The sequence below is a fragment of the Ostrea edulis genome, chromosome 4, assembly GCF_947568905.1.
Source record: "Ostrea edulis chromosome 4, xbOstEdul1.1, whole genome shotgun sequence".
Taxonomy (NCBI): domain Eukaryota; kingdom Metazoa; phylum Mollusca; class Bivalvia; order Ostreida; family Ostreidae; genus Ostrea; species Ostrea edulis.
Genome location: NC_079167.1, coordinates 66,166,412 through 66,186,039, shown reverse-complemented (window position 1 = coordinate 66,186,039; position 19,628 = coordinate 66,166,412). Strand labels below are relative to the sequence as shown.

The following is a 19,628-nucleotide window of genomic DNA, read 5'->3' as shown; positions in this document are numbered from 1 at the left end:
AAGTCCACTTTAAGGCAGTGGGGGAAATATTAAGATAAGGTTAAATCTGCCAAGGGGTAGATGAAAGTTTACTATGCGAATTGGACTCTTGGCTTGAGGTGGCCATCAGGTTGCAAAGGTAATTAATGAAAGCAACAGTAGTTAATTAAATCACCCCTACAAAACTGCTTCCTATCTAATTTCTGTGGGAACGAGCAATTCGACCCCAAGCGATGCAATTACCTGTGGGAACGAGGGGGTTATTTATATTCGATCTTTCCTATCCCCCTCGTTTCTGTCCAAGCCTTCGTAAAGTATGTGGGAAATCAGTTGTGCTTCGGTTTGAATTTATTTCAGCTTACATTTGATGTGAATTGTTCGAAAACTTACATAAATCAATTCATGAATGATTTTTCCGCAAGGGAATACAATTGAAACCATTCAATTCCACACTAAAGCAACGATAATCGTCGTCATTTCAAACACTACATCCGTTTACTATCAAATTCGCCTCCATGATCAACAATGACTTCAGCGCATGTGTTACCTCATTTTGTAAAACAGCTAGAGGTCCAAGAGGGGTGAAATGCCTTACTTTAGTAAATCGCACAAAAATCTAACTTTTTCAGTTTATTTTCTCACCACACGCATTGCATTTCATTTCTGTGAATGGACTTATTCTTCTGAATATGAAAATACAGAAAACAATATAGATAAAATGGAAGTTGTTACATAAATTATTCTAAGTGTTTGGTGGAATGAAAAATAAAAGAAAAAGTAATTTAAATGTAATCGCAATTTCGATATTATCTGATATAAATGCGCATATTGTGTTTGCTGTGCTGTTTGTTTTGAAAAATGTCATTGTTGTAACTCCAAAAACAACAACAACAACAAACCCACAACAACAACAACAACAACAACAAAAAGGAAAGAAAAAAATTTTTAAAAAAAGAAGTGAAATACATGTTTATGGGATTAAATAATGTTTGATTGATCTCGACCATAATATCAGGCGCGGAACTAGATATTTCAAAGGTGTTGGGGGGGGGGGGGGGGGGTGAACAGAGGATTTGTTGACTGTTGTTGATACCATGATATGTGTTTTGTACAGTGTACTTATTGTATCGTATGGATGTAGTTTTATAAGTTAGATACCGATAAAAACATCATTTAAAAAAGAATTAAAAATGACAAAAGTATTACAATGTTCATTGATAAATGTTCAATGTCTGACAAAAAAAACTTAATTCACTTAGTCTTCATCAACACCCCTCCCCTCTTAAAACAAAATTTGATGATGTTGAAAATAATAACCAGTGTACATGAATATCGATGTCGGATTGCATAAACTTGCAGGAGTTTTGAACCCCTCCCCCATAAATATTTAAAATTATATTTTGATCCGGCATTGATCATTTGACATTTTCCCTAAAATATTTCAATTGATTCTTATCGGATGCATGTGAATGAATCTCTTTGTTTGATGATTAATGTCAAGTTTGATATTGGGGGTAATCATTCATTAATGGCACTCCAGAAAGTCTCTCCTTGCCATTGTGGAACGTTACATGCAAGTACATCTTTACAAATACGTGTTGAAATGAAAGGACCTTTCTGCTTTGCAGTTGGTAACGGGTAAGGTGCAGCCGATGAAGAATTATAATTTCTGCAGGTTGGAAAATATCTTTATTGAATTCTGACAAGCATTCCACTTGGCATCAACTGAATCTACGACTGACCACTTCTGTTTCCAAGCGCTGACTTCGTGTTGGAGAGACGTGGGCGATTGAAAGTCATTTTCCCGCATAAATAAACTCTCTCTCTCTCTCTCTCTCTCTCTCTCTCTCTCTCTCTCCGGGCCCACTCCAAAATCAAAAGGGGGAGTGCAGCCCTTGCAACCCCCTCTCCCGTCAAGATCCGCCAATGAATGTTAAAAGTAGACTGAAATTAATCACCTTTACTGATTTGCAGTTTAACAGTCTGTATAAACAGATAAAGTTCTTCTGTCACAGGTTTGTTGTTCTGTCATAGATCTGAACGTTTTTCAATTCTTGGTATGATATTCCCTATAAGAAGACCCCCCCCCCCCCCTAATAAGGAAGATATAGTGAATAAATATAATAATAAGATATGAAAATGAATGAATATAAAAGGGTAAAAATAGATACACGAGATGCGGTTCCTATAATGATATTCAATCCCATTTCAGGAATTACAACACACTGCGCACTTTGAATGGTCTTTTAATATTTTTTTATTCCCAGTTGCATTTTTACTTATTTTGTTTCCAGTAACTCATTATTTTCATATTCAGAAGAATAAGTCCATTCACAGAAATGAAATGCAATGCGTGTGGTGAGAAAATAAACTGAAAAAGTTAGATTTTTGTGCGATTTACTAAAGTAAGGCATTTCACCCCTCTTGGGCCTCTAGCTGTTTTACAAAATGAGGTAACACATGCGCTGAAGTCATTGTTGATCATGGAGGCGAATTTGATAGCAAAAGGATGTAGTGTTTGAAATGACGACGATTATCGTTGCTTTAGTGTGGAATTGAATGGTTTCAATTGTATTCCCTTGCGGAAAAACCATTCATGAATTGATTTATGTAAATTTTCGAACGATTCACATCAAATGTAAGCTGAAATAAATTCAAACCAAAGCGCAACTGATTTCCCAAATACTTTATGAAGGCTTGGACAGAAACGAGGGGGGATAGGAAAGATCGAATATAAATAACCCCCTCGTTTCCACAGAAATTATTTCCTATCTAAACACGAAACGATTGTTTTTACATCACCTGTGTATTAACACGAAACGGGTGTGCAGATTGATTTTCATACTGCTCTCACATTCACGTGTAATGTTTCACGTGTCTCTTGCAACTACACGTAGTTGTAAATCAAGGAAATTCAACAGCCACGGAAGGGCAAGGACTACTTCGCGATGTCATGCTGGGGTATATAGTATTGAGGTTTTGAAGTTTTGCTACATTTGTATGAGTGTAAGTATTACGAAATTATTCGAAATCAACCTTATTTAGCTGTTCTCCATGTCAGTCTGATCAGCGTGTAGAATATAAAGGGAAGGAAAGCGATGAAACGTTCCCTATTGGTGATCATATTTCATCTATGTGAAGACGAGACTATGGATATGAATTAATCTTATTGTATCGGAACCTAAAGCCCGTCATTATGACTGGCTGGTAAAAAAGAAGTTGATAAAAAATGACAAAAATTCCAAGGAGGGGACTAAATTATAATCTTTAAAAATAAAGTACACAAAGAGGAAGGAAGAGCCCAATGTCCAATGTCGTCAAAATAACTGCAGTGATTATGTAGAAGTTTCATATTTCAACAGCTGAACCATATCAGAGACCATTGGGTATGGTATTAAATAGTGCTTGGACACACGGATAGTTTGATGTATAGTGCATTTATTAGAGTTTCTGCAATATTTATAATAGTGATCGAGATTAGCTGTTTTATTAACTGATCTTACTGTCGAAACATTTCTCCTTTTGCTGTGGTTTATGACACTTATGGTTTGAACTTTCTGAAATCATGTGTGATTAACTGATACTTTTCTTCTCTTTTTCTTTTTACTATTCTTATATACAATATATTAGTATATATTAGCGCATGTATTGTAGCATAGCATAAAACTAAAGCGGGGCTGTGTTTGTAATACATAATAGTTGAGCCTAAGCATTGAAAATTCACATAGGTCTTTATGACAAAGGGATGACCTGTACTGTTTATAGGTCAGTAGATCAATGCCACTGACTTATTGTTTCACGATGATATTTCAAATACAGCTCGAGTTTTGGCAATGATGTATCACCATACACTTTAGATTTTCAGGTCAGTGTTTACCAATTCACATATTTATTATGTCTGTATGCCACATTTATTTTCCAGTTTCTGCAAATCACTTCATTTGCTTTGTAGAGTTTGAATGATTTATAGCTTATACATTTTTTTCTATGAAATCGTCATGTTTGCTTACATGGTGAAAGTTTAAACAATCTCATAATCCTATATAAAATACAAAATCGAGAAGAGGGGAAACACGGGCCCTGAATCCACAAGAAGTGGGATCAGGTGCCTGGAAGGAGTAAGCATCCACTGTTGACCGGTGACACCCGCCGTGAGCCCTCTATCTTCATAATGTAAACGGAATAACCCGTAGTCAAAATCAAAAGGTAGATAGCAGTAAACAATTGATATAAAATACGTCAGATAACATTCCACCTAATGACAGGTTGTATGTGCAAATAAGATCGTTATAACAACCATATAATTTGCAGAATTCTGACTTTAAACGGGACTGTGAAACCTCCTATAAAACCAATTTATAAGTCAGTAGCCTGTCTCGGTTTTGAAATTGATTAGGCCTATATGCAGAATATGCTTTCGCGTATCGAGTCCGTTGGGAGACATATAAACCATATGTAGGTGGTAATGCATGGTGTATTGCTACATAAATATTGAAAATTGACGATGGATATGTTAAAAACAAGAGGCCCAAGGGCCTAGAATCGCTCTTCTGATAAATTGTACAACCCCACCATTTCTATTCTTAGCCTCTTAGTATTCTAAATCTTTAGTTAAATCCTAAGAATTCAAAAAAGTAAGTCAATGTGACCTACTTTTTGGTTTACACATTTTGAGAACCCAGGAAATATCAACTGACAAAGTTTGATGATTTTAAGCCAATTAGTATCTGAATATTGAAATATAGCTGTCAAATTCCAATCGTAGGTCATGGTGACCTACTTTTTGGTCAGCGAACTCCGAACATGCAAGACCCATCAACTGACAAAGTTTGATGACTGTAGGTCAAATAGTATCTGAAATATATAAATATAGCCGTCAAATTCCAAAAGTAGGTCAAGGTGACCTACTTTTTCGTCAACACTCTTCAAACATGCAAGACCCAACAACTGACAAAGTTTGATGACTGTAGGTCAAATAGTATCTGAATTATATAAATATAGCCGTCAAATTCCAAAAGTAGGTCAAGGTGACCTACTTTTTGGTCGACACACTCCGTTGACTCAAGATGCATCAACTGTCAAAGTTTGATGATTGTAGGTCAATTAGTGACTGAAATATATAAATATAACTGTCAAATGCCAAAAGTAGGTCACAGTGACCTACTTTTTGGTCGATACACTCCGAAGACTCAAGATGCATCAACTGACAAAGTTTGATGATTGTAGGTCAAATAGTGTCTGAAATATAGTAATTTAGCTGTCAAATACCAAAAGTAGGTCACAGTGACCTACTTTTTGGTCGACACAAACCGAAGACTGAAGACGCATCAACTGACAAAGTTTGATGATCCTAGGTTTTACAGTGCCCAAAATATGCATCTAAAATTGAAAATGTGAAATTTGAATATCTGCAAAATTCAAAAAGTAGGTCACTGTGACCTACTTTTTCATAAATATGTTTCAAGGCCTCAAGATGCATCAACTTACAAGATTTGATGATTCTAAACCTCTCGGTATTTGAAATAACAACTTAAAATATATCTATAAATGATAAGCCATAAAATTCAGAAAGTAGGTATTTTTCAGTTGACGCATTTCAAGGTCCCATGATCCACCAACTGACAAGTTTTGATGATCATAGGCTTCAAAGTGTCCAAGATATGCATAAAAATTAATTTTAAAATAAATACCTGCAAAATTCAAAAAGTAGGTCACCGTGACCTACTTTTGAGACAACTTGACACAAGGTCCTAAGATGCATCAACTGTCAAAATTTGATGATCCTAGTCCTTATAATGACTAAAATATCTAAGATTTAAGGAATTTAATTTTTTTTTTAAATTTAGGTCAACTTTGAAGTGACCTTGAGACCACGCCCTTTGCCCCAGGGTAATGCCTTGAACAATTTTTAATCTACAACATATCCTCATTCTTATGTGTAAGTTTGGTGATAATCTGCCCTGTGGTTCTTGAGAAGAAGATTTTTTAGCAACCACTACTTTTGTTTGTATTTTCCTGATTATCTCCCCTTGTTAAAGGGTCACATCCCCCTATGTAGTATGTATGAAAGCCCTTGGGCCAATGATACCCTGTAACAAATTTGAAAAAAATTGGCCAAGGGGTTCTTGAGTTATAGCCCTTTTTCTAAAAAGTTTACGCACACCGCACAAATGGCCATAGCATTAGCTCTTTGAGCCTTCGGCTCAGAAGAGCTAAAAACCTGCTTATCATAATATTGAGTTGTTAGTTTTCCATTTGTGTTTCTGTTCAGTAAAACATTTAAATATGACACAGATGTTGATGACTCGATGGTGTTTTTTAAATTTCAAATTCACTAGGAAATATCGAATCACTTAAGTCAAAATGAATACATTGTACCTAAATGTCACAATAAAGGTCACAGTAAGATATTTATTCTTCTCATGTAGCGTTTTGAAGAAATTCCGCATCATAAAATACAACAACATAAGAGGTCATTTAATAAAGAAGCACTATTTGCGCCCCTTGGAATACCATCTCTGTCGTTTCCAGATGTCGTGTTTGTCATGCTCTCGATTTTGTATTTTTGTGTGGATTTATCACAGTTCGTTATCTCCATATATATATAAAAGCACTAAAAAGGCCACGGCACTGTTGATTATTTAAAACTAAAATTTTCGACGCAACCCGCGTCTTTATCAAGAGACATATATTACATAAACAAATAACACACACCACGAAAAAACGACAAGTATCAATAATCTGCACTGGAAACAACAGTGTATCATTCTTGTTACCAATGTAGATTACTGATACTTGTCGTTTTTTCGTGGTGTGTGTTATTTGTTTATGTAATATATGCCTCTTGATAAAGACGCGGGTTGTGTCGAAAATTTGAGTTTTAAATAACCAACAGTGTCGTGGCCTTTTCAGTGCTTTTATAAATTTCTTTACTGGCCTTGTATCTTCTCAGATCCGACACTTTAAGAAAGTGGGGTGTTGTTGGGTTTTCGTGCATACATACATACATACATACATACATATATATATATATATATATATATATATATATATATATATATATATATATAAGCACTAAAAAGGCCACGACACTGTTGATTATTTGGAACTCAAATTTTCGACGCAACATGCGTCTTTATCAAGAGACATACATTACATAAATAAATATCACATACCACAAAAAAACCAACAAGTATCAATAATCTACATTGTTAACAAGAATGATACACTATTGTACTGAATAAGAAACATGGTTTCGTTGTAAGCGTGTTTACTGACGATGGTGTAGAGAGTTTGTACCATGGTCGGGTCGGGAATTATTTTTCAAAATTATAGAAATCAGACAAATTTAGAGGGAAACTTCCAAAACAATGTGATTGTGAAATAAAATGGTGGGAAGATAATGATTTGGAGTGATTGAGTTTAAAACAATATTTGGTATTCCGTTTATATATATATATATATATAAACACTCGTATTATTATGCATTTTTCTTTAAATTTACAGCTGTAAAAGACTGTAAAAGAGAGGGTAAGTATGTTATTGGGAGCAGAAATAGAGTTTTGTTTGTTTTCTTTTTATGATGTTTTACGATTTTCACAAATAGAGGCGTCACCAGTTTTAGGTGAAATGCTACAAACTTTGATTAATGCAAACATTGCTTACTGCTGAAGCAGTGGTGGTTCTTTAATCAACGCATTCAGTATCACAGGGCATCTATCCCTAACCCGAAAGACGTGCGACTTTAACTTTTAATGCATTGTACTTGGATCATTCACTACCTATGTCAATCATCTTAAGTGTGACCGGAGATGGGATCGAGAACCTCGTTTCCTGTTTGGGAAGCGATCACCCTAATAGACTGGAGTATAAACAAGTTACAGTTGCCTGGTAACCTCGTGCGCGAGATATCCGTAACCAGGTGTGCAATATATTCCATACATGGTCAAGTTGTTAGTCATGTAGCTGACTTGTCCAATGGTGAAGCTTGAAATCTCTAAGAACTTGGCATTTGTTTTGCGCCAAATGGCGTGCTGTTTGCTTCAGTCTGTAAAATATCCTTGACAGAGATGAACCTGCTCGCGGATTTAGACGATTTCATCAGACATCATGAGCCTCGTTTCTCAAAAAGTCGTACCTCAGTGCCCAGTTGCACAAAAGTTAGTTAAAGAACAAGAGCAATAAAATAAAATGCTGAATGAGTTTATAGAGCCTGCATTTATTTTAACATATAATGTACTTGTCAAATTAAAACAAAATCTTTACTTTGTCAAAATCATATCCTTAATTCTCCTGTAGACTCCTTTAATTGATAGATGTAGATGATTACTAATTTGATATTGATTACACAATGACAGCTAACTTTGAAATTATCTGAATGTAAAACTTATACGGTACCAATGAATTGTGATTACAGTAAAAGCAAACCATGATACTTACATAGTGGTAACTTAATTTGTGACAATTCTGTTTAGATAAGTCTATGCAAGGACAAAATCATATAATTGCCTGTTTACATAGGAAAAGTTAATTGTTTTGAAATCAACACTTGACCCCAAACCTCAGGCATAATGCAACCACTTGATGGTCCCATATGCTTAATGTATACCACACATGTATGTTATCAATTTATCAAGAACTAATAAGCAAAATGGCACGGCTTGAAAGGCTGCACAACACAACTTTAAATGTTATGCCTGGAAAATTACTCTGTTTCAAGTTCCTATCATCATCAAGAATAAAGATGTACTAGCTTGAAAATACGGATGTATATTTAATTGCTGTTATAAAATTTAGAAATTCATTTCAAAATTAAGGATTATCTCCCTCATGCATAGCTCTTATCCTTGGACGAATTTGACTCCACTTTTTTGGCACGCTGTTTTTGGCTATATTTAGCTCTAAAACTACATAGTTATTTCGGATTTCAAACATTTCGGTTGAGCATCACTGAAGAGACATTATTTGTCGAAATGCGCATCTGGTGCATCAAAATTGGTACCGTATAAGTTTTACATCATACATTATGGATATAATTCAGTTTTCAAAAGATCAGAAGACAGAGTCCCAAGAATATTAAGGACATATATTGTTTACTAGCTAGAAGCTTTAAATGGTGCCTTACATGGCTTCTATAGCTGGTGTTATAATAATTAACAAATATTAGTTACTAGAAGTAAAACTTGAGCATTGACGAAGTTGCGCCGAGTGAAGTGAACCTTAAGAGATGTTCACTCAACCTATGTTCACTATCATACTTTCCCCACCCATAGATGTCTGTTCTGTAATAAAGAACTCAAGTGTGTGACAAAAACAGTAGAAGAAGCCATTAAAACAGCGAAGAATAAAAGTGACTATGACACAATAAGTTTATGCTCGGTGCTTAGGGCCTTTGAGCTGGGAGGAATCTTTACCGTGCCATATTCGCTGTGAAGTACTGAGGACCAATTTTAACCCTTTCCCCACAGGACAATTAAAGTTCAATAAATTGATTAGGTTGCTAAAGGGGCAATGTTTTATCCAACCTGTAGAAAAACGTACACAAGGTCCGATGATCAAAACCAGTCAGATACGAAAAAGTTATAATTCTTGAGAATCAAGGAAAGGCATCTGACTTTATCCGAATATATGGAGATAAATTTCGTGTAGAATTACGTGATTAAGAGTATGACAATGCTCAAAGAGAGATACTTGTCATATATCACGACTCATAGAACAGTGATTACAAAACTAGAAACCTGAAATCAAAAACAGAAAGAAAATGTGGTATCAAAATTTAATTTTGGAAACTCCAAAAGGCGAACTCATATATTCTGCGTGTGTTGCAATTGAACAAGCAATTGAGTCTGCGTTAGCCCTTTCAAGTCAAAGTATCTGCTATGATAATCAAAGGGCAGATTTTTGCCATGCAACAACCTATCAAGGCCACCTCTCCATCATCTCTGATTGCATGTGTATAGAATATCGCATTGCATTTCTCCCTCAAGTCGTATCAGACAACCCAATGCATCTTTTTTTCAAGGGCAAAAAGGTTTGTACCTCAGCAATTACCTAAGCATCCCACGTTTGAAATGACTATGCACCATCTGATAAGAAGTACTGACTTAATTACACTATTAAACATATTATGTCACTGTAGAAGTTACTCCCAGACGCTGGAGCTTGAAACGGCTAGGTGCAATGCTATTACAAATTCTGGATAAATATTGCTTACAAGAATATCTCTTACAAATATTCTCAAAGTTTTTCCATTTTTCAACAATACTTTAATGACAAATTTCATGTTCTTGCCCCAAAACTTGACAAGGTTTCCATGCATTAATGTCAAACAATCTTATTCACAATCAAAGGGTTACATACTTTCAAACAATAATTGTTTTCAACGGTCCATTGCGACCTAAATATTCTATAGTAGCATAACAAAAGTCACTCTTTGCAAACGTCACAGTTAAAGACCGAGAAAATAAGCACCGCCTTAAAATTTACCTGGTCTGTGAACCCTTGTCAGTCAGGAGAAAGAAAGCTTCAGATTGGAAGCTAGAAATCGATGTACGTTTAGTTACTAGTCTTTGTGTATACCTTATCTATCTTATCTGGCAATTGAGGCGTTCGTGCAATCTTTTGATGCTTACCGCATAAACCTGCTTGATAGGGACAGTCGCACAATAATAGTAGTACATTTTGCATACAATTTCATACATTATAATAGAATACACTAGGTTATACTTAGGAATGGGTACGATTGATGAAAGGTGAAGATAACGAACAGTGATCAATCTCATAACTCCTATAAGCAATACAAAATGGATAGTTGGGCAAACACGGACCATTGGAAACACCAGAGGTGGGTTCAGGTGCCTAGGAGGAGTAAGCATCCCCTGTCAATCGGTCACACCCGCCTTGAGCCCTATATCCTGATCAGGTAAACGGAGTTATCCGCAGTCAAAATCAGTATGCCAAGAACGGCATAACAATCGGTATGAAACATGTCAAACAGCATTTGACCCAATGATAGGTTCTATTGACGAACTAGATCGTTATAACGACCATAGAATTTGCGAAATGCTGACTTCAATCGAGACTGTTGAAACCCATCAACTTGTTTGTTAGTGGCTTGCCTCGATTTAAAAACTGACCATACGCAGATCAAGGTTTTGCGTATCGAATCAGTTGAGATATATAAACACCATATGTAGGTGATAATGGAATATTGCTACATAAATATGGGAAGTTGACGATGGAGAAGCTGAAATCATCCCGTTTGTCATACAGTTGAGTTGTCAATTTGCTGTTAATGTCTACTTTCAATAAAATATCTAGATATGAATCGGAAGTGGACGACTCTGTGGTGTCTTTTATTTTGAGCTCACGGGGATATATCGAATTGACATGTGAATGAAAGTTATTATTGTTAATAGACAAAACGTCGTCGATATATCTAAATGTCGAATTGAAGCCCACAGCAAGAGATTTTTTCTTCTTGCGTATAGGTTTTTGAATAAATTGTGCTTCATATGAATATAGAATTATTAAAATATTAATATTATAACAAGCATTCTGAGAGTATTGAATGGCAATACATAGTCCACTACCGGTTGCAAAAATTACTGTACAACAACAATATTCAAAGCTCATTATGTAGGTTATGGTAAAAGGGAAAATTGGGGAACCAGGAAAGGAATGGTTGGAAATCAACTACTATTCGAGTAGAGACTAGACCAAGAAAAAAGGCCACTTTATAATTTTATACCCCCCGCAACAAGTTGTGGGGGGGGGGGGTATACTGGAATCAGGTTGTCCGTCTGTCTGTCCGTCCGTCCGTCCGTCCGTCTGTAGACACAATGGTTTCCGGACTCTAAAGCATTATCCTTTCCACCTACCGTCACCATATCATACATATGGACTACCCATGGGATGAAGATGTTCCCTATCGATTTTGGGGTCAAAAGGTCAAAGGTCAAGCGCACTGGACATCGAAGTAGCAATATGGTTTCCGGGCTCTAAAGCGTTATCCTTTCCACCTACAGTCACCATATCATACATATGGACTACCCATGGGATGAAGATGTTCCCTATCGATTTTGGGGTCAAAAGGTCAAAGGTCAAGCGCACTGGACATCGAAGTAGCAATATGGTTTCCGGGCTCTAAAGCGTTATCCTTTCCACCTACAGTCACCATATCATACATATGGACTACCCATGGGATGAAGATGTTCCCTATCGATTTTGGGGTCAAAAGGTCAAAGGTCATGCGCACTGGACATTGAAGTAGCAATACGGTTTCTGGGCTCTAAAGCGTTATCCTTTCCACCTACAGTCACCATATCATACATATGGACTACCCATGGGATGAAGATGTTCCCTATCGATTTTGGGGTCAAAAGGTCAAAGGTCATGCGCACTGGACATCGAAGTAGCAATATGGTTCGGTTTGTCATGCCATTTGTTTTTTACACTCAGAAAAGAGGTAGTTTATACCTATTACCAACACCCTTTGGGAGATTGGGGTAAGCGGGGGGTATTCTTAGTGAGCATTGCTCACAGTACCTCTTGTTAGGTTCAGGTCTTTAACGAAGTCAATAAACTGTGACATGTAGGTAATCATGAATAATTTAGCTATATTTTTGTATTACTATGTTAGAAGTTTTGATGAGTGTAGTACTCTTATCTACAGAGATAAGAAACTTGGATGTAAACTAACAATTCATGCTATTTTTCTAAGTCCAAGAATCATAACTAAGTGAAAAATCAACAAACCGGAACCATAATCAAACTTGATCTGTAACTTGTTATGGCAAAGCAATGTACCAAATATCAAATGAATATCTGCAAGCACAAGCAAAACAAAAGTCCGAAAAACTGATAATTCATGCTATTTTTCTAAGTCCAAGGGCCATAACTTAATGAAAAATCAACGAACGAAGACGAAATTCAAACTTGATCTGTAACTTGTTATGACAAAACAACGTACCAAATATAAAATAAAATAGCTGCAAGAACAGAAAAAAAGTGCGGAAAACTGGACTGACGGAACATAAACCTAAAGTCCCCCTCCACTTCGTCGGTAGGGGACTAATAATTATTATTATGTGCGGTCCAGAAAAACTAATTCAAACAGAATAAAACTTTCTAAGTTGTTTTGGAATTTATAGTCATCATGGGGCGTGGGACGATGATCGGTACATCAGCTGTACATAGCCAGAAAATCTACCACAGTACGCAGGAACTCCCGTCGGAAACTATGTATGGCAGTCATACATCGTCGGATACTGGGTATCCGAGGAACGAAGGCAGTCAAATGGATAGAAGAAAACTTTGAATAAAGAATATTCTGCCTAAGTTTTCACTGGCCAACGTTCGCATTTATATAAAATAAATTTATCGAGCTTTATTATATTTAATTATCGTTTCGATTAACCTGCACAAGAAAAATGACTACCATGAATTTTTCAGTCTTACAAAAACGTACAGGTAATGCAGGTAACACATATAACATCCTGTGTATTTGGGACGGTATATACAAGCTAGCAGGGTTCCCTTGGGCTCGGGGCTTCACACCTGCCTTCAATTAGCTCCACCCCGCACTTAACTTACCTGAGGAAAACGGACCGGTTGAAAACCTTGGCCTTTAGGTTCGCTTCAGCCAGAATGTTGAAGGACGCATTCATGATTCAGAGATGTTCATCCCATGTGTCACTGTAGATGATAGCATCATCGATGTATGCTTCATATGTCTCTCAACGGATTCGATACACAAAAGCTTGTTCTGCGTATGACCAGTTTTTAAATTGATGAAGGCTACTGACAAATAAGTTGATGTTACAGAGACTTCAACAGCTTCGTTTAAAGTCAGCATTTGCCAAATTCGACGGTCGTTATACCGATCCAATACATCCTGTCCTTGGGTCAAATGCTGTCTGTTAGGCCGTTCTTTACACACTGATTTTGACTACGGATTACTCTCTTTACCTGATCGAGATATACGACCCACGGGCTGGTCGACAGGGGATGGTTACTCCTCCTAGGAACCTGATCTTACCTCTGGTATGTTCAGGTAACATCAGGTTCGTGTATGCCCTAGACAAGAATTTCGGAGTTCTCAATCAAACATTTTGATTGCAGTCTTTTTCACTAGTATGTACACTAGTGTCATTTTCAGTGTAATTTTTAACAAAACGTCTTAATGTTGACTGAAGTGGAAACTGGTCTTACAAAATTTCGGTCACATCTATCTAAATACATTTGCAACATGTTAATGTCACACGCTTGTATTTGAAGGTGTCTGAACTACATAGTTCACATGACTGAGCTTGTTTTCAATTTCATAAGGGCAATAATACCTGGCCTGTAAAGGATGACTAGGAAGATACAAAAGTACAAGAACCTTATCACCTGGTTTAAAACCTGTGTTCCTGGCATCCTTGTTATACCAAACTTTCATTTTGGATTGAGAAGTCCTAAAGCAGACTTCCCGTGGGGATCCGGGTTAGAATAGGTCCTCAGTATCTTCTTGCTTGTCGTAAGAGGCGACTAAATGGGGCGGTCCTTCGGATGAGACCCCAAAACCCGAGGTCCCGTGTCACAGCACGTGTGGCACGATAAAGATTCCTCCCTGTTCAATGGCCATAAACAGCCCTTAACCGGCAGTGGTGCCGTCTCCATATGAGTGAAATATTCTCGAGAGGGACACAAAATAATATTCAATCAATCAATCCTAAAACAGGGAAGTGTTTCACTGTCAGGGATATGTACCTATGACCTTTGTTTTCTGGTACCATTAAATAACATGTTAAGGGTGTACTCTCGTGGTACTTTTACCGCGAGTGAGTCTCCATACTTTTTAAAGTCGTAACTATGGGGATGCGTGTGTTTTATTTCGTATGCACAAAGAAAAACATTAATATCTGTTTTTATTTGTAAGTAATGTTAATAAACTAACAAAAATTAATTAAAACATGACAATTTTTTTTACTTATTTTCTCATTTTACGACATTCATGATGACGTTACGATTGTAAATAAACTCGAGCTCGAAGACGCACACTGTACGATGTCGCAGTCTATTCTAAAGCAGTCCAGAAACATGCATGGGCGATTCGTTAGAAGTAAAACGCAGTTAAGATCAGACTGAATCCGATATTCTCACAAGTGAGTGGCAGACAAAGAAAATTACAGACAAGCAGACACAACCACGCACATGGTGACACACTACAATACTGTACATAGTGTCAGACGAGAGGGGGGAATGGAAGGATGTTAGCGATGTAGTACCCGAATCAGAGGCTACTGATATAGTATTGAATGAATTTGTAAGTTTTTCAATATACAAGAAATTTTTTTATGAATGATCTGCGATCTTCCCGATCCCGCCTAGTCGGTCATGAGCGAATCTCGCTCCTAACGTTCAATGTATCATTATTGAAGCATCATTTTGATTAAAAAGTGTAATCTATATCATTGTTTTAAAAAATCGCCAAAGTATACAGCGAATTTAATTCATTAAAAAGAGTTCAAAGGGAAAAGGGGGGTTTCTCCCATCTAGAGAATTATGGCGCGCCATTCGTGTACAAATTAGTTAAAACAAAAGATAATTTTGTTGACTATATATACATGTATAGATATGTTTTGTGGGGGGCTACTAGATCGATAATTTGTTTCTAACCAGTTCTGGATAATTAAAGTAAAATTATTTTATCAAAATTTTATTTTAATTATTCCTTCAAAGTGTAATTGTCAAAAAGTTTTAATAATGTTAAAATTTGTTTATAGGGTATTGAAAATGCACATTAAAAAAAATCCTGATTAGAATTTTAGCATATATTTCATAAACAGTCATTTGTGCACGAACAAATTCATATATAACATTTTGCCTAAGAAATTCTTTTAGAGTAACAGTTTGTTGGGCAAAGCATTAAAACATAATCCCTGGCTAGACAAAAATTGGAGTTAGTTGAAGTTGGTGTATTAGCAGTCTGGTGGTAAACCTAATACTAGTATATTCTGTTCTATTGTTAAGAAGTTACAGTATTGATAGAAATTGAGTTTCAATGTTTGCTTTTTAGCTACATCCATTTGGTAACAACAGTGAGAGGGATGAGTTGTGCTATCATCATATGAAGAACCATACCAGGAAGTGCAGATTTCTTTCTCATGGCCACATGGAAGTTGACTGTTAAAACTAGTTTCTGGATACTAACTCAAATACTTTGCATTCTATTCAAACCATATTTGGACATATGGATACATACAAAGACGGGAAGATGCCTATCAATTTTGGGGTCAGAAGGTCAAAGATCAAGGTCACAGTGCATGGGAATTAGAAAATGCTGATGCGGGGGCATATGTTTTACACATTCTGTAGTTATAAATGAATTAGTTATGTATATATGCATATATTATTTATGTTTTCTGATTATTTATCATATAATGAAATAAATATATAGAATTTGTAAATATGAATTGAAAAATACACATTTTATAACAAATCGTATATTGTTATTGTTTAGAATGTATGTCAGTGTAAGAAGGGGGTGGGAACACAAAATGGTTCAAATCTTTGTTCCAATGCACACTACCCCAAACATTTTTTTCATTTAAATTAAGCAAAAATATGATTCAAATCTACATTAGTAATTTCAGAAAAAGTTTGATACAGATATTCTCCCTAGGTTGAATTTTTTGATGAAATAGGTCTTCAAATTTGTGTGATATTTTATACAATTATGTTAATTAATACTTGACTTTTTGTAGAATTGGGGATGTATTTTATGTAAAAGTTATTGAAATAATCAATTATGCTTGATTTTCATATAATAAAAGAAAGCCAAGATTATTCTGTCCTTAATATTTGTTTTATAGTGTGTTTCTTGTGAAAATTGGTGATTTTCATGAAAAATTAAGTTTCAGCAAAGGGTCAACTTTGAGGGGCTGTAATTCTTTAAAGTCCACACTAACGTACTCTTTTTTTTTATGTTTTAAATGTCTTTCGGATAAAGATGTATCAGTTAAAATGGTGTATCAAAAAAGTTTGATACTTCTGAAAACATTCAAACCAGGAGAGAACATCCTTAAGCAGGTCGGTGTTTTACTGCTGCTTTTAAGTATATATGAATGTACACGTGCATCCATACAAAGGAGTGTTACACGCATAGCCATGTTTAATTATTGTCCGCAATCTTATTCCTGGACGATTTTCCGTTACCAAACATTTAATTTCTACTCGTGATTGTATTACATTTATTTATGTGTGCAATATATTTCACTTTTTGCTGGCAAGCTCGCTTTGGATAGCATGTAGCTTTCCAGCTGGTGGCGTAAGTCTGTTGTGCCATCTTTTTATGTTTATCTTGTCGTTACTGTACATTTTTATAGTTTGTTTTAAGGCATTAGACAATTGATGATATAGTTAGATAATCTTTCTATGCAGTTTGTTTTATGTCGATCCCTTTGTGTTTGAGTTATATGGTCTTAACTTTCCGCCTTCGATGTAATATTGATACCATTATCTTCTCATATCATAGGTCAACATATGTTATGCAATTGACAATGCAATAGAAATTTCTTTAATATCCAGCATTATACAAAAGGGGCGCGGTGTCTCAGGGTTTTTTTTAGAAGGAAAAACAAAGCTTACAATATTTAAATTATTATGAGGGATAAGCCCCCCCCCCCGCCTCATAATTTCCTCCCCGAATACTTGATAATTAGAATGCTCACGAGTTCAATTGAACGTTTATGTTGTACAGTTGCTGCTTTCGTTCAGACAATGACGTAAAGGAGACGGACCTTATCAGAATTTATAAATGACATCTGTGTGATAAGTAAAATATTTTGTAGAGTCTGGTGATATCATACGGGATATTTTCACCCTGCCAATATTCGATTTGACTATAACTACATCCATATCTGTCCACTGCCGAGTAGATCCTGTGTTATCAAGTACCACATTAATGTACTGGTCAAGTTCGCAATGGGAAACACTGCCACTGGAATTGAACAAGTATCGCTTTAATGGTATACAATCTAGGAGGCCATTGATAATAAAAACAAAATCCAGTGAACGATTATCTTTGATGTGTAATTATGTCTGCGATTTGCGTAACTGTTCCAATTCCTTTCTGGTTCCACCAATCAGAATGTTGGGAACACAGTACACCACCATAGTACCCCCGTGTTCTGACTCAAAAACATGCAAGAGGGAGTGTATAACCAGCAACATATTCAATTACACTTATGTTAATTATTTGGAATTCAACAGTGCAAAGAACTCCAATTCAGGGGAAAGTTTGTTACAGCAGCCTATACGTGATCCAAAGGCTGACAGCTATATTGGCGCAAGTTACGATATAGCAGTAGTATGTGCAAGTATCATTGGCGAAGATAACAATGAACCCAATTTCTTGGTGCATTTTTTACCCGCTGCAGATACCGGGGGATATGTGTATAAAATTGTGAAAACAAAAGACTTTGAAAGAGAAATACTGCACTTCGTGGCTACGGACGGTAACACAGTAGTTCATTTCTCCGGAAATAACACAAATGTTTCCACGAGTCTGTATTTCATACTCCAACACGCGGGCGATTCTACTGAAATAGACATAACCTCAGACAATAAGGACCCTGTTTCTTTTTTAAGCAATAAACCTATTCACGTGATTGCACATGTTAAGCAAAATAATGTGGCAGGACAAACAGCAGAAATACCTTTTAATAGCGATGGATATAATTTTGTGCATGTGCCACCATTGTTCAGCTTGAATCATGCAGATGGAAGGAGTATTACTGAAGTCCTGGCTGACGATACATACATCCACACTTCAAACTCTGGCTGGCCTCATCTCACAAACCTCACATCACGACGCAGAGTAAGTAACACTATACGTTCAACTACAGGTAAAACGTTTCAAGTGAAGAAATTCACACTGGCACCATATTTAAATAATGAAATGTTTTTGTTGTTGGTTTGTTTGGGAGATGAAGGTCGTAAGCATTAATGAAAAATTATATAACCCGCATTATGCAATTGTTTTGTACAGTGTTGCAAGAAAAAGAGTGCTAGCCCTACATCTATCATTTACCATGCAAGTAGAGGTTTCAAGTAATGTTTAAATTAATTATAGGATTTTTATCATTTTGATTAACATACTTAAAATTTATAGATTTTTCTGCAAGTAATGTTGGGAATTGAGATAAAAATAAAATATTTATTAAATTTATTTTATTAAATAGATCATGGTTAATTTTAGGAATCTGAATATAATAGATAGAAGGTATTCAATTTTTATAATGGCATAATTAATTCACCGCATGCATACTTATGACTTTTTCATACATTGTACATTGAAGTCCCGTGGGGATCCGGGTTAGAATAGGTCCTCAGTACCCCTTGCTTGTCGCAAGAGGATACTAAATGGGGCGGTCCTTCGGATGAGACCGTAAAATCCGAGGCCCCGTGTCACAGCAGAAAGATTCCTCCCTGCAATAGCCGTAAGTGTCGAGCATATGCATAAATTTTGCAGCCCTTCACCTGTAATGGTGACGTCTCCATATGAGTGAAAAATTCTCGAGCAGGATATTAAACAAGATACAATCAATCAACCATGCACTGAAAGGCGTCTTATAAATCAAATATAAATGTTGTGTAATGTACAT

The 19,628-nt window shown here is 36.0% G+C and overlaps 1 protein-coding gene across 1 annotated transcript in view; it reads left to right on the top strand.

Moving 5' to 3' along the window:
• The first annotated feature begins 18,070 nt into the window (after positions 1 to 18,070).
• LOC125669109 (uncharacterized) overlaps positions 18,071 to 19,628 on the top strand; it is a 29,936-nt gene continuing 28,378 nt past the window's right edge. The window contains exon 1 of the mRNA XM_056163501.1: positions 18,071 to 18,841. Coding sequence (XP_056019476.1) covers positions 18,113 to 18,841 — 729 coding nt within the window. The 5' untranslated portion in view covers positions 18,071 to 18,112. The remainder of the gene's footprint in view (positions 18,842 to 19,628) is intronic.